This window comes from Podarcis muralis, chromosome 13 (assembly GCF_964188315.1).
Source record: "Podarcis muralis chromosome 13, rPodMur119.hap1.1, whole genome shotgun sequence".
In the NCBI taxonomy this organism is placed as follows: domain Eukaryota; kingdom Metazoa; phylum Chordata; class Lepidosauria; order Squamata; family Lacertidae; genus Podarcis; species Podarcis muralis.
Window position 1 is genome coordinate 28,470,784 of NC_135667.1, and position 13,959 is coordinate 28,484,742.

Sequence of the window (13,959 nt, forward strand, 5' to 3'; positions counted from 1 at the left end):
AGTGGTACCTATTTATCTACTTGCACTTTGATGTGCTTTTGAACTGCTGGGTTGGCAGGAGCAGGGACTGAGCAACGGGAGCTCACCTTGTTATGGGGATTCGAACTGCTGACCTTCTGATCGGCAAGCCCTAGGCTCTGTGGTTTAACCCACAGTGCCACCCGCATCCCTATTTTGAGCTTAAGCCCTATTATATACAACTGCAATGTAAAAGTTGACTGCTGAGGCTGCATTTTAATATGAATTCAATCCCCAGCATCCACAGGTAGGAGATTTCTGCCTGAAACCAGAGCTGCTGCCCGCCAGTGTGGCAACAGGAAGCTAGATGGGCCAATTGACTTGACGTAAGGCAACATCCAGAGTGCTGTGAGCTACCAGCATGTTAAGGGTTAAGGCTCCTTTGACTCTTGCTTTTAGGATTTTTGTAATCTGATACAGTATTTCAAATGCATTGCAGGGGGTTGGATTAGATGATAGAGGTCCCTTCCAAGTTTACAATTCTATGATTCTAAATTATGGTTTCCGCTGCTAGCTGGCCCAAGCAGATTGTGATTTCTCAGGAAATCACATGTGCTTTATTAAATCGTAAGGTCCTTCAGAAGGGCAACTACATATACCGATTTTTGGTCACGGTCTGAAATCATGTATTTTACAGTATTCAAACAACCAATATTAATTATTTGCCTCCTAATCAGTTAATTAAGGTCTTTTGAAATATTGGACAGTTCTACTTATCACACAGCTGTTTCTTCCTCTCCCCTCCAAAAAAACCCCCACTCCAGATTTATATACTTTCCTCTCCCCACCGCCCCCTCCATCTTAAATTATTTGGCAAGCGTAGCATGCATTTAATTTAATTCCAAGAAATATATATCCCTTCTCTTTGTCCATTCAAGGTCGATGCTCTGAACTGGAAAGTGTCCAAAGAAATCGCCCAAGGAGAAGGAAAGGAATTCCACCTTCAGCAGCAAGCAGGCAAAGCAAAACGTTTCGCAAAGTTTTCTCCTCTTTCCAGCTTTGATTTCCCACGAGGCAGAGAACGGCTTTGGCGTGCTCCGACGAAGAACTCGTTTGCCACTCCCGAGGGAGCAGGAATCCTGCTCCGGAGCGCGCTCGGAGCGCGTTCCCGACGCCTGGTGCTGGTGGGAGAGAGCGAGAGTGAGAAGAGGTGGTGGCTTCTGGTAGTGCCTTTTTTTTTTTTTTTTTTTTTGGTAAAGGAAGTGAAAAGGGTTGAAAAGTTGGGTTGCAAAGAAAAGTGCAAAGGGGGAAGCGAAGCTCGAGAAAACAAACCGGGCACGATTGCCAAGGCGGTTGGAGAAAACAAAAATAAAAAACAAAAAATCTCCACCCACCTTCCTTCCTTCTCTTCCCCGGACGAAATTATGAGCTGGGATTTGCAATGAAAAAACCATGGGGCCCATTCCCAGCCCCTGCTGGTTTTGCATGGGGTTCTTCTTGGTTTCGGTCTGGCCAGGAGTTGTTTGGAGCACGGAAGGTAAGTTTGAATCCGTATGTTTTGTTTTGTTTCTATTTCTGTTTATTGGGGCGGCGGGGGGGGGGGAGAAGCAAAGAAAAGGAAGAGGGAAGGCGTCCAGGAAGGAATCTCTCAACCAGTTTTGCAAGCAAGAAAGGGGGTTCCAAGTTGGAAGAAATAAGAGAGAGGAGAGAAACTTATGTGCGCAAACTTGTTGATTTTCGGGTTTCGTTCGGGGCGGGATTATTTCATTAATTAGCCGCGTGTTTTTAATTAATTAATTAATTCCTGGTCTCCGGGTCAATGCAGATCGGAGTCGGTCGCCGGGGGGCGGGCGGGGTTTGGTGTGTTTGTGTGTGGGGTGTGTGTGTGATCGACAAAAGCTCAGTTCTTTGCATTGTTCCAAACGTTGTGGGAGTTGGGTCTGGGATATGGGGCCAGAGAGGAGTTTCTGCTCCTCTGATCGTCGGCTGCGCCGAGATTTCGGGCCACGCGCGCCTTCAAGGAAACGGGCCCATTAAGAACTCGTTGGGGCGCGGATTAGCTGCCCTTGAAGATGTCGGCGGCCGCCCTCTCTGCCCCCTTTCCGCCCCCCAAGCCCAGGCTGCAACGGGAAAAGGGCGCATGTTTGCAGAGCCGCCCTTGCGACGCGTGTTTTTGCGCGGCTGGCGCAGGGCGCTTCTGAGCCGCGTTAGCAATTGCTTGCCAGCTGGGCGGTGGAGAGACAGCTCTACTCTCGAGTCGGTTAGGGCAAAGTTAAACGATGTCGCCTTGTTTGGGTTACACATTGCAGTGGATGTGTGTGTGTGAGAGAGGAGGGTTTTGCCTGCGAAGGAGGAGGCGGGAGATGGTGCTGGACGGAGCGGGACTTGTTCTCATTCAGTCTCGACGAGTTAACGTGACTTAAATCCCCAGCAGGCCAACCCCCGCCGTGTGTCAAAACTTGCCGAAGGGCATTGCTCCAGAGATCCCAAATGTCTTTCCTTAAAAACATAAGAAGTGCCTTATGGCAGGAGTGGGGAACCTTTGCCCCCACCCCCCAGATGTTGCCCACCCGCAAGGATGGCCAGTGGGGAAGGAGAGGAGTTGAAGTACAGCAACATCTGGAATGAGCACAGCTGTCTGTTCAAGAACTTTGTAAATTTGCAGATCTTCAGATCTCAGGGCAGTTGACTGCATAAAAACATAATTTAAAAACATGAAAAACAACAAAATAAAAAAATTCCTTCCAGCAGCACCTTAGAGACCAACTAAGTTTGTTACTGGTATAAGTTTTCGTGTGCATGCACACGATTAAATTTTTTTCCCCTCCCTAAGGACGACCCCAATTCCCTTCCACGAATTCCAGCACCTTAGAGACCAACTAAGTTTGTTACTGGTATAAGTTTTCGTGTGCATGCACACGAAAGCTCATACCAGTAACAAACTTAGTTGGTCTCTAAGGTGCTGCTGGAAGGAATTTTTTTTATTTTGTTTCGACTACGGCAGACCAACACGGCTACCGACCTGTAATGAAAAACATAGTAAAAAGAGAGCAGCAAGAAACCGATAATCCCTCCGATTCCCAAAGGCCTGGTTGAAAAGGAACGGTTTTGACTGGAGCCTAAAGGTGTATAAAAGGAGAACTTCTCTGGGGAGAGTATTCCACAAATGGGGAGCCACCGCAGAAAAGGCCCGACCTCATGTTGCCACCCTCCGGACTTCTCATGGAGGAGGGACACAAAGAAGCGCCTCAGAAGATGATTTCAGGGTCCGGGTAGGTTCATATGGAAGGAGGCAGTCCTTGAGGTATCATATTGTTGTAAGACTACAACTTCCACCATCCTGACCATGGACTGTGCTGCCTGTTGTTGATTGACATGGGGAGTCCTGAAGCAATATGGAGAGCCACTGATCCCCTAGGGTGGTCTACTCTAAATGGGATAGTGGCCTACAGTCTACTTTCTGCTTGTCTGTGAGCTATGAATTGTCCGGTTATTTCAATTGCCCATTCATTTCGTGGTATTTTCTGTCTTGTGAGTGCATCATCCCTACCCCTTTGGATGGACTACACCATGGATAGGCAAACTAAGGCCTGGGGGCCGGATCCGGCCCAACCGCCTTGTAAATCCGGCCCGTGGACAGTCTGGGAATCAGTGTGTTTTTACATGAGTAGAACGTGTCCTTTTATTTAAAATGCATCTCTGGGTTATTTGTGGGGCCTGCCTGGTGTTTTTATATGAGTAGAATGTGTGCTTTTATTTAAAATGCATCTGTGGGTTATTTGTGGGGCACAGGAATTCGTTCATTCCCCCTCAAAAAATATAGTCTGCCCCCGCCACAAGGTCTGAGGGACGGTGGACTGGCCCCCTGCTGAAAAAGTTTGCTGGCCCCTGGACTACACCATTTTCATGCTGAATCCTCAAGCGCAGTTCAGCCCAATTGCTTTGGGCCTGGGCTGCCTGCTTGTGGAGGATTGAAAAAATATATATGGTGGGCCAGCTTAGCCTAGCGGTTACTTCGGAAAATCTTTGCAGATTCACCAGTTGCTTAACGGGAGTTCGATACTCCGCGGGCGCTGCCTGTTGTTGGTTTTTTTTAAAGAAAAAGAAAAAAAATATATGGTATCCTTTCCCTTTATTTTTCTGCCACAAGGGAAATGGGGTGGGTAAAGGGTGCGTTACAATGAAAAACCGTGTCTTGTTGAGCTCTGTTGATAACATACATATATTGCGTGGGTGGTGATTTTAAATTGTTGTACACCACTCTGGGTGGCTCACCAGTTTTAAAATCAATAAAATGAGGCTACAATCAGACATTCGAAAACAGTCAATGCAAGAAACTGAACCAGCACCAAAAACATTAAAACCATCAAGAGGCAGTAAAAGATAACAAATAAAAATGTGAAAAACAACCAGGAAAGGGGTGGGTGGACACAAAACTGATCTAAGGACTAAAATGCAGTAAAACCATAGTTGTTAAACAGTATGTGTGAGTGATATACCTGGTGCTGAAAGTGTAGGTGTTCAGTGAGCCTATCTGGAGGCGTATTCCATTGTCTTCTGAGATGGACAGATGCCAATAATACTGGTCCCAAATAGGGCTTAAAAAATTAATACTAGCACTTTGAATTGGACCAGTGCAGATGAAAAAAACACTGATATACTATGGCGTGGTATCTGTCACCCTCCCCTTTGGGAATCTTGCTGCCCTGTTTTGAGCTAGCTGGAGTTTCCAGTCCTTTTTCAAAGGAAGCCCCACCACACAGGACCATCCTTGAAAGTAGGTGAAGATATGTAAAGTCATCTTTATTTAGGAGAGGAGAAGCACTGTAGCTTGGGGGGGGGGGATGAGCACCTGTTTTGCATTTAAGGTGCCAGGTTTGATCCCTGACCTCTCCAATACGGAGACAATACGGAATTGGATGGACTGACTCGGTATAAGATATTACGTTCCCATAAGAGCTTTCATCTGATGAGTTTGAGCTGTTGTAAAACTGCGGGTTAATTTTTGCGTTGTGGTTTCTATGATCGATGTTCTTAATTGTTTGATTGCAAAACAAACAGAAAAATGTTCATATAGTTTTGCTGCAAGGAACCCTGCCAAGGGAAGAATCAAATGCCGGAATGGAACCAAGAGCACGAGCTGCAGGAATTCAGCTGATGAAGCTTCCCCCTACCTCTCATGTTGTGTTTGTGGGGACTTCACCAATTAAATTATGCCAAGTTGATGTCAAACGCAGAGGAGCAGGGCTGGTGCAAAACAAAGAGGTTGAAACTGTATGGTTTGATAAGTGTACAGTGGTACCTCGGGTTACATAAGCTTCAGGTTACTGACTCTGCTAAACCAGAAATAGTACCTTGGGTTAAGAACTTTGCTTCAGGATGAGAACAGAAATCGTGCTCTGGCAGCGTGGCAGCAGCGGGAGGCCCCATTAGCTAAAGTGGTGCTTCAGGTTAAGAACAGTTTCAGGTTAAGAACAGACCTTCGGAAGGAATTAAGTACTTAAACCGAGGTACCACTGTATATGGACTTGATGCTGCCTCTCTGCATCCCACAGTCACTCTTTAGTGCAGAGATCTTGGGAGTGGCTATACAAATAATACCTGAAGTGGCGGCCTTTTCACCACATTGATTGAGCCAGCTTTCTGTCTCTGGAGATCTGAAGAGATGTGCCTGTAGGAATGGAGTAAGGGGAACTGTTCTCATTGGTGTTGGGTGGGCTTTGCATTTTGGCCTGGTTCTGCATCTTGAATGGAGAATGTGAATTCTGCCAGCAGCCCTGGCAAATTGGCTTTAGTAAATTGACACACACACACAATTTAAATGTTTAGAGTTGGGACTTAAGTTGGACCAAAGATCTGACTTGAGTTGATGATGTTATTTTAGGCAGGGAAGGAAAATTTGATGGGGTTTACTGGAATGTTGCAAAACTTCTGATGTGGCAAGGGAAGATATGCTAACAACAAGTTGTAAATGACACGAAGGGGATTATTTGATCATCCATTCTTGTCATTACTGGCTCCTTGCTTTGCTGCGTGCTGTTCTCTGGCTCTTTTTACTGTGAAGTACAGCAGGCAAAGGCTGTGTTGTTTGTAAATATTTTTTTAATCCCTTGGATTTCATCATCTTTTGTTTTGTTTAATAATCCTGCTAAGAAAATCCAGTGGTTGAGTTTCAAAGTGAGAGGTGCTGGGGCTCAAAGACTTCTGTTTGCTTTTCTTCCTACCTCCTGGTGCATGAGAATTGTTTGTGGCCAGGGATTTAAGAAATGTGATCACAATTCAGATGGTCTTTTCCCCTGCACATTATATTTTAAATCAATTAACACAGTCACGCATGTTTGGAGATTTGGGAAATGTGTAGAAATAGGATGAACCAGTCAGTCAAAAAGTTGCCAATGAAGTTTTGAGTGCATGTAGGTGTCGCAGCCTTTGTATTGTTTGGCTGAAGAATGCTGTATGACTTGAAGGCTTGCATACTCCAGAGGTAGACTTAAATGCAGATAGCTGTTGGGCTGTAAAAGCATGGTGTGTTCTGCAGATTCAAACAAGACTTTAGTCGGGGTTCTGGTCGAGAGCATGTGAATGCCAGGATTATGCTTGGGCAGTCTCTGCAGTCTAATATGTAATATACTACAGTGATGCTGGTCTACTTGGCAGGGTTGTTGTAAGCAGTGCTTTAAAGAGAGAGAGAGAAGGTGCCAGTACTCACCATGAAGTTATTACAGTAAGTGCCACAGTTTTAACATTTGGCGGGAAAAGGTGCCAGTACTACATACCCTTGAAAACCCCATAAAAAAAGCACTGGTTGTAAGGATTATTGAGGTAATCTGTGTGTCTTTTTAAAAAAGCCCTTGTAAATCATGAACAGACCCCAGAACCTATTTGACAGACCCAAACCAGATGCTACTTTCATAGCTTTCCTAGATTGACACAGATAATTCTGTGAGAGACTCCTAAGAATTCCTTCTTTTCTGAAAGTTTGTTTGCCATGTCAGTAAATGGTGACTGAGAGATGCAACCCTTTGCTCAGAGCAGGGTGAACATAGGGGAGCAGTGACCCAGAGCAAAGATGTAAGACAATAATTTGGCAAAGTCCCAACTTGATTTTCATTCTTTAATCTTCCTTCTTTCTTCCTTGAGTTGGGATATTAGTATGAGTTGGGGGGGGGTACACATACTCCCTTGACCTTAGTTAGCTTGTTTCCATAGTGACCTTCAGGCTCCCGCAAGAACCTTCCCCCCACCAAACCTCTCTTCTATTGCAGCTGCTGTTAAATATTAAACTCTCTAATGGTTTTACAGAGCAAGCGAGAAACCTTCAACCTCCCAACTCTCCACCAATCTCTCTCCCCCAGCAACCCACCCCTGTTCCTTAATAGCAGAATGTGCTGGGTAATTGTAACGGACATTGCCATGCTCTGAAATCCCAGGGATTCTTTCTGCTGTAAGATGACCAAAAGAGGGAAGGGGAGATAGATAAGCACTACTCACTTACCACAGGCAGCTGGTGTCCCTGCCCCCAGACTGTTAAAAAAAGGTAAAGGTAAAGGTCCCCTGATAGTTAAGTCCAGTCGCGAATGATTCTGGGGTTGCGGCGTTCATCTTGCCTTACTGGCCGAGGGAGCCGACGTTTGTCCACAGACAGTTTTTCTGGGTCATCTGGCCAGCATGACTAAGCCGCTTCTGGCGAAACCAGAGCAGCGCACGGAAACGCCGTTTACCTTCCCGCCAGAGCGGTACCTATTTATCTACTTGCACTTTGATGTGCTTTCGAACTGCTAGGTTGGCAGGAGCTGGGAACGAACAACAGGAGCTCACCCTGTCGCGGGGATTCGAACCACCGACCTTCTGATAAGCAAGCCCAAGGCTCAGTGGTTTACACCACAGCGCCAGATTGTTGCAGCACCCCAAATCCCTCATAACACTGCTCCAGCAGCAGCATGACTCAAGCACTATGCATTGCCATGCCAGTCTAGAATTGCATTACAACTTCTTCCGTGTCATTACAGGGGGTCCTGCGGTTCACTTGTTTTGACGACATGCTGTTTTCTCGGTTCCCCTTAAATATACTGCTATCTTAAGTGATTGCACTTGGAATAGTTTGTTTGTTGCCTAAAGCATTCACCGATTTGCTGTGTAGCTGTTTATCTACGATAGATCCAGTGGGGAATGGAATGTTCCGCGGGTTATAGACAACCTGGGATGGGGGACCTGTGGCCTTCCAGATGACATTGGACTCCATCTCCCATCAGCCTCGGCCACCATGGCTGATGGTTAGGGATGATGGGAGTTGGAGGCCAGCAACATCTGGAGGCCAACAGTAGATACCAAAACACTAAGGTTGGGGGGGGTGTTGTTGTGAGTTGGAGGTTGATTTAGCAAATCATTGAATTGTAGAGTTGGAAGCGGCTCTGAGGGTCATCTAGTCCAACCCCTGCAAATCCTACATAGGTTTCTGTTTAGCCATTTGCCTGGTCACTGTGCAGAATAGAAACTCTTTCCCATTGAGCCCTGCTATCGCAGAGCACTGTGTGTGCAGCTGCTATAGCTCCTTTGTTTTTCCCAGCGCTCTTATCCTCCTCAGCAAGATTAAAGATCAAAGTACCAAGTCTGGAAGGGAAATTGAGAGGCACTGCTAGTAGTGCCATGCCACATGGGTGGCTGTTCCTTTTGGCTTCCTCTCCCTTCTGCTTCTGCTAAGTAAGAATGCATCTAGGAAGCCCACCAGCTTAGGAGGAGCCCCAGCAAAGCACAGTTTGCCAAGGGCTCCCTCAAAGCTGTTCAAGCAGGAGACAGAGAGTTGGAGAGTGAATGGGTGCTTATTAGACAGCATCTGTCCATCAACATCTTTTAAATTTCATGTTTTGGTTTGCAAGAATTCTGCTTCCTCAGAGAGGTGGTCAGATCTAGTGCCTTATCTCCATCCATTCTGGCTCTGTTGATGGGGTTCGCGAAGGGTGTGGATCTTCTGTCCTTCCCTTGAGAACTCATTCATAGCACGATTTCATAAACTGAAAGAACTAGCATGATCTAGCATGATATCCAACAGCAGCTAGATGGGCAGAATGTGAAGGTGACGGCCTTCTCCTGTTGTTTGCCTGTAGAATCACCTGGCTTTTTAGAAAGATGCTACCTCTTAACATTGATGTTTCATTAGCTATTTTAGCTGTTCATAGATCTATTAACCAAATGCCTCGACATCGTCTGATCCTTCCGAAAAACTCTCAGACCTAGTGACCATCCTCACATTGTGTTGTGCAGAATTCCTTAGGTTAACTCTGTGTTGTGTGAAGAAGGAAATGTTTACAGCGCTATTCTATGAGTCTTACCTCAATTTGTTTTTTCTTTTTGTGTCTGCAAACATGTGAAGCCTGAAGGTGGAGTGGGTGGAAAGGGGAAATTCAGAATAGGACATACCATAGCACTGAAGGCAGTTGAATCGAAGGACTGGCGATTTTTTTAGAAGGAGAAATGGTTTGTGGGCTTTGTTCTTGGACCACACCTCTGTTTTGTACTCAGGTTGTGATTTTATTCATTTATTCATTTGTTCTTTATTCAATTTATATCCCGCCCTTCCTCCAGGGCGCAAATCACTTGACCTTCAGGTCCAGCACTCTTGTTTTAATACCTTTGGGATGCTTACAAGCAACGCACGAGGACAACAATGTTCCCTTGTTGTTTATCTGCAACATCTGGTATTCAGAAATATGCTGTGTCTGAATGCAGAGCTTCTAGTTAGCTATAGTTTCTTCTGTTGGAAGAATTGGGGTGGAGCCACAGAAAAGTAGATATGATTTATAGCTCATTTCTTGCAGGCACCTGGTGCCCTGTACAATAGCATACTAACTTTCCTTGCTACAATCCTCTTGCTGAATTAATTGAAAACAAGCAGGTCCACTTGCCTCAGCTGTATTTGGTTTGTTTACAGATGCCTAATCCACTTTTAAAGTTTTTTTTAAAAAAAGTGGTGCAAAGAGGAGAGCATTTACGAAAGCTGTGGGGGCTCAGTCCGGAACTGAATCTCACCAGCTGTAATGAAGTTAATTTTAATGTGTCCTCCCACTCTTTTTATACCAAGCACTAGAAAAGAGCCCAGGCCCTCTGTTTGTCTGGGTGGCCCAGGCCTGAGGCCTCTTACTGCCTGGTTGCTGGGAGACCACTGGCGGACACGCTGAGAACTCGGGCAGCTGGGAGTTGACTTTATTACGGCCCCTTTTCAGGCGATTGTCCCGTAGGAGAGTCCCCACTGAGCCCTAGACGCCGAGGAAGCGAGACTGCTGTTTGGCAAGTGACATGGCTGCTGTACCTCGGCCGTTGTAGAATTCCTCATCAGGTGTCTGCTATGGGCAATGCACAACCATAGAATATATAGGGCTTCTTTTGGGGTGAAGAATGCCAAAGGAGCAGGGTTTCTGAGACTGCTGTAAGGATTCCTGGATCCCCCAGCAAATGCTAGTTTCTTCCCCATTTTGCTCTCTGTAGGATGTGGGGACAGCACTTTTCTTGACAACTGTCTTTCCCGGTGTTGGGGTTCGTCAAAAACCTCCCACTTGTGTCTGGAAGCTTATCTGTAGTGTTTGCTGAAACTTGTGGTTTCTCTGACACACTTTATCGTAGCCTTGCTTACCAGACTGGTGTTTCTGTCCTTACGTGGGCAAGTATTGAACCCCTTGCATGAGGCTTAGTTTTCTTCCAAAACTAAGACCTTTCTCCTTCAGTCCTACCATCTGTAGGCTTAGATGCCCTAACTAATTTTGAGATGCACTCTTCAAAACACGGGGAGCTGTAAATGTGCCTTTTTTAAAAAGAAAAGAAAAAGAATGCTGAATTTCACCAACCACACATTTTGAAAACCGGGAGCTGAGAAAGAAGAGCACGCCTGTTACTTGCCCTGCCAAATTTTGGTTTTCGTGCGGATAGTGTCATTTTTATGGTGTAGCCACTAGGCGACCCTGAATATAGCTGTATCTGGATGAAGTCAAGTTTCCTGTGCTGTGTTGCTGTTGTTGAAAACGAGATAATAAAAGTTCTTGTCTAGCTTCCTGGTGTGACTTACGCCTTCCGTGGTAGAGTGCATTTATCCAAAACCCTGTGATTGAATTGCATGTCAGAGCTGACTCGGCTCTAAAATGTCTGACGTAAATTTGAAGTGGGTCTCTGAACACGCACAGAGTACATTTCCCCTCTTCTCTTTGTTGCTGTATCAGCTCTCTCCCATGTGAGAATATCTATAAGGCACAAAGTTGTTTACCCCTGTGTAAAGAGACTGAGCCCTGTACCTATCAAATGTTTAGCAGCTCCTTCCTTTTCACAGCCTCTGCTATACTGTAGGTCAGGGGTCAGCAACCTTTTTCAGCCGTGGGCCGGTCCACCGTCCCTCAGACCATGTGGTGGGCTGGACTGTATTTTTTTGGGGGGGGGGGATGAACAAATTCCTATGCCCCACAAATAACCCAGAGATGCATTTTAAAGAAAAGGACACATTCTACTCATGTAAAAACATGCTGATTCCCGGACCATCCGCGGGCCAGATTGAGAAGGCGATTGGGCCGCATCTGATCCACGGGCCTTAGGTTGCCTACCCCTGCTGTTAGTCTTGATCTCGCAGTGGCAACTGGGCTGGGTGAAGTGGGGGTGCTTATCTTGATTCTAGCTTCTTTCAGCTGCATGGGCATGCCCAAAATGTGTGGAAGGTGGAGCATGTCGGCTCCACCAGCATTGCTTCAACGAGCCACTTTTCCTTTCTAAAACATGCCCAGCTTGAAAAAGCAGTTTTGTTGTCAAACCCTGCCAAACCCGCCTGGGGGGTAGTCTAATGACACCATTGATCCAGGAGGGAGAAGGGTTGAGCTGTAGCTTCTGCTGCAGAAGTCATTCCTCAAAGAATCCCCCAAAAGGCCCACCTAGGCCTCCACCCATAAATGCTTTCTTCGTTCTAAAATGGAGATTGTCTAGTGAAGTCACCTGCAATATTTTCAGAACTGGCACCTCAGTCCCAGCCTGAAAATCTATATTTAATTTTCTTTCTTTCTTTCATCTGCCATAAATGTCCATATTTCTCCTTTGCTCTCAAGGAGGCTAGCTGCAATTGGAGCAGGGCTACTACATCTATCAATAGTTGCAAAGCAGATTATGTTTTTATGTTCTTTGTTGGTTGTATAGCTCTGTTGACCTAAAAATTGGCAGCTGTAGCATGTTGTGCAGGGAGGAGGCTCTACACCTGGAAAAATCCCCCAATCTGTGTGACATTTAGCAGTAAAGAGGTTCTGTGACCCTTCGTCATCTGATAATACAATCTAGAACAAACTAGTGGTTGTACTCGTGGTAAACTTCTAATTTGATTTAGATGCTGTCAAAGTTCTAATCTATTGATGGTGTATAGTGGATAAAAATGCACACAGTAGGAGGAACCTTCAGTTCAGATCCTGCCTCAGCCATAAACTCTGTTACGTTTAGTAAGGGGTTGTTTTTTCCTCGTTGTCAGTCATTTGTAAGATAGGCCTGTGCTGTTGTTGTTGCTGTTGCTGCTGCCTTTGCCGAGTTGCTGCTGGTTTACCGTCTAAGGCTGCTGTACCTATTATTTTACTGTGGCAAAAATATTTCTGCAACTTGAAGATCCAAATTCTGCCATTGGCTGTCGTGCCAAAGTAGTTGTTTTAATCCATTGTCCATAATACACCTAGGGCTTGGGCAACTGCTTCTCCATCCTAGGGCCAGTTCATTAAAATTAAGATTTAGAGAGAAAATACATGCCCTTGCAAGTGTGTGCTCACCACCCCTCTCTCCAGTTCTTTAAATAAAAATGACCAGTCCTTACAATTTTTAAAATTCCTCTTGATTTTAAACAAAACTTGTTTCCGTGTTGCCATACTGCAGGTCTAGACAGCTGGTGAACCTACCAAGCCAAACCTTGCTTACCAGCCTTGTTTTGTGGGTTGCCTGCCACTTGACCTGTGCATTTACAGCCACTATCAGGCAGCTCTATTAGGTTATATATTCTTCTGCCTGCTGGGCTGTTTGTTCAGCTTGGTAGGCCAGAAGTTGTGCACACCTGCTATACTGTTTGGAAGTATTGCTGGATAGAAACTCTCATAACATCCACCATTTTGGGAAATAAATACAGTACTCTTCTTCTTCTTCTTCTTCTTCTTCTTCTTCTTCTTCTTCTTCTTCTTCTTCTTCTTCTTTTTCTTCTTCTTCTTCTTCTTCTTCTTCTTCTTCTTCTTCTTCTTCTTCTTCTCCTCCTCCTCCTCCTCCTCCTCCTCCTCCTCCTCCTCCTCCTCTCCCCCATAAGTACCTGGGCTACACTGGGTTACAATACATTTCACAGATGGACAAAGGGATCCTTACAGAAAGGATTCCTGCCTGAATTGATGCCTTTGCCATTACAGTACTGACTTCTGAGGACTATGTACTCTGCTGCAGACTGTACTCATTTACTGTGCAAGTAGCCTGCCCTACACCACTTTAAAAGCAGGAAAGGGTGTTTGTTCATTTGGTCAAAGATGCACTAGGAAGACACACTTGTGGCAATACGTTACCAATAACTCAAAGGGAATCTTGCCAGCTGCAGAATGTGAAATGGAAAGTTGTATCAAGCATGATACTTCAGCGTTCATTGACTTTCATGCCGACAAGAATCCAGTCAGAGATTTCGCTTCTTAAGAGTCCTGGCTGGGGTGGGTGGGACTGAAATGCCACAAATGAAGAGTTGTGTATGCATACTAAACAACATTTTTGCAAGGCATCCCCCAAAGGCAAATGAGAGAAAAATGATTTATCAGGGAGAGGTACCCAAAATAGACTCGGCTGGAGCAGAAGAAATCAAAAAACAATTTGAAAGTCTGTGGAACTTGTTTTGAGATTATTTTCAGATAGTTCTCAGCCACATGGTAAACCTGAGTCCACCTGTTCATTGTTTTTAACCTACTTATTAGTCCCACCTCGCTTATTGCTTCATTCCTGCTGAACCTTGGACCTGACTTGAATCATGCTTTCTTC

At 45.4% G+C, this 13,959-nt stretch overlaps 1 protein-coding gene across 1 annotated transcript in view; it reads left to right on the forward strand.

Annotated features, from left to right (window-relative positions):
* The first annotated feature begins 1,018 nt into the window (after positions 1-1,018).
* The window catches only part of ERBB2 (erb-b2 receptor tyrosine kinase 2), a 57,428-nt gene continuing 44,487 nt past the window's right edge, over positions 1,019-13,959 (forward strand). The window contains exon 1 of the mRNA XM_077917278.1: positions 1,019-1,495. Within this exon, the coding sequence (XP_077773404.1) occupies positions 1,411-1,495 (85 nt within the window). The 5' untranslated portion in view covers positions 1,019-1,410. The remainder of the gene's footprint in view (positions 1,496-13,959) is intronic.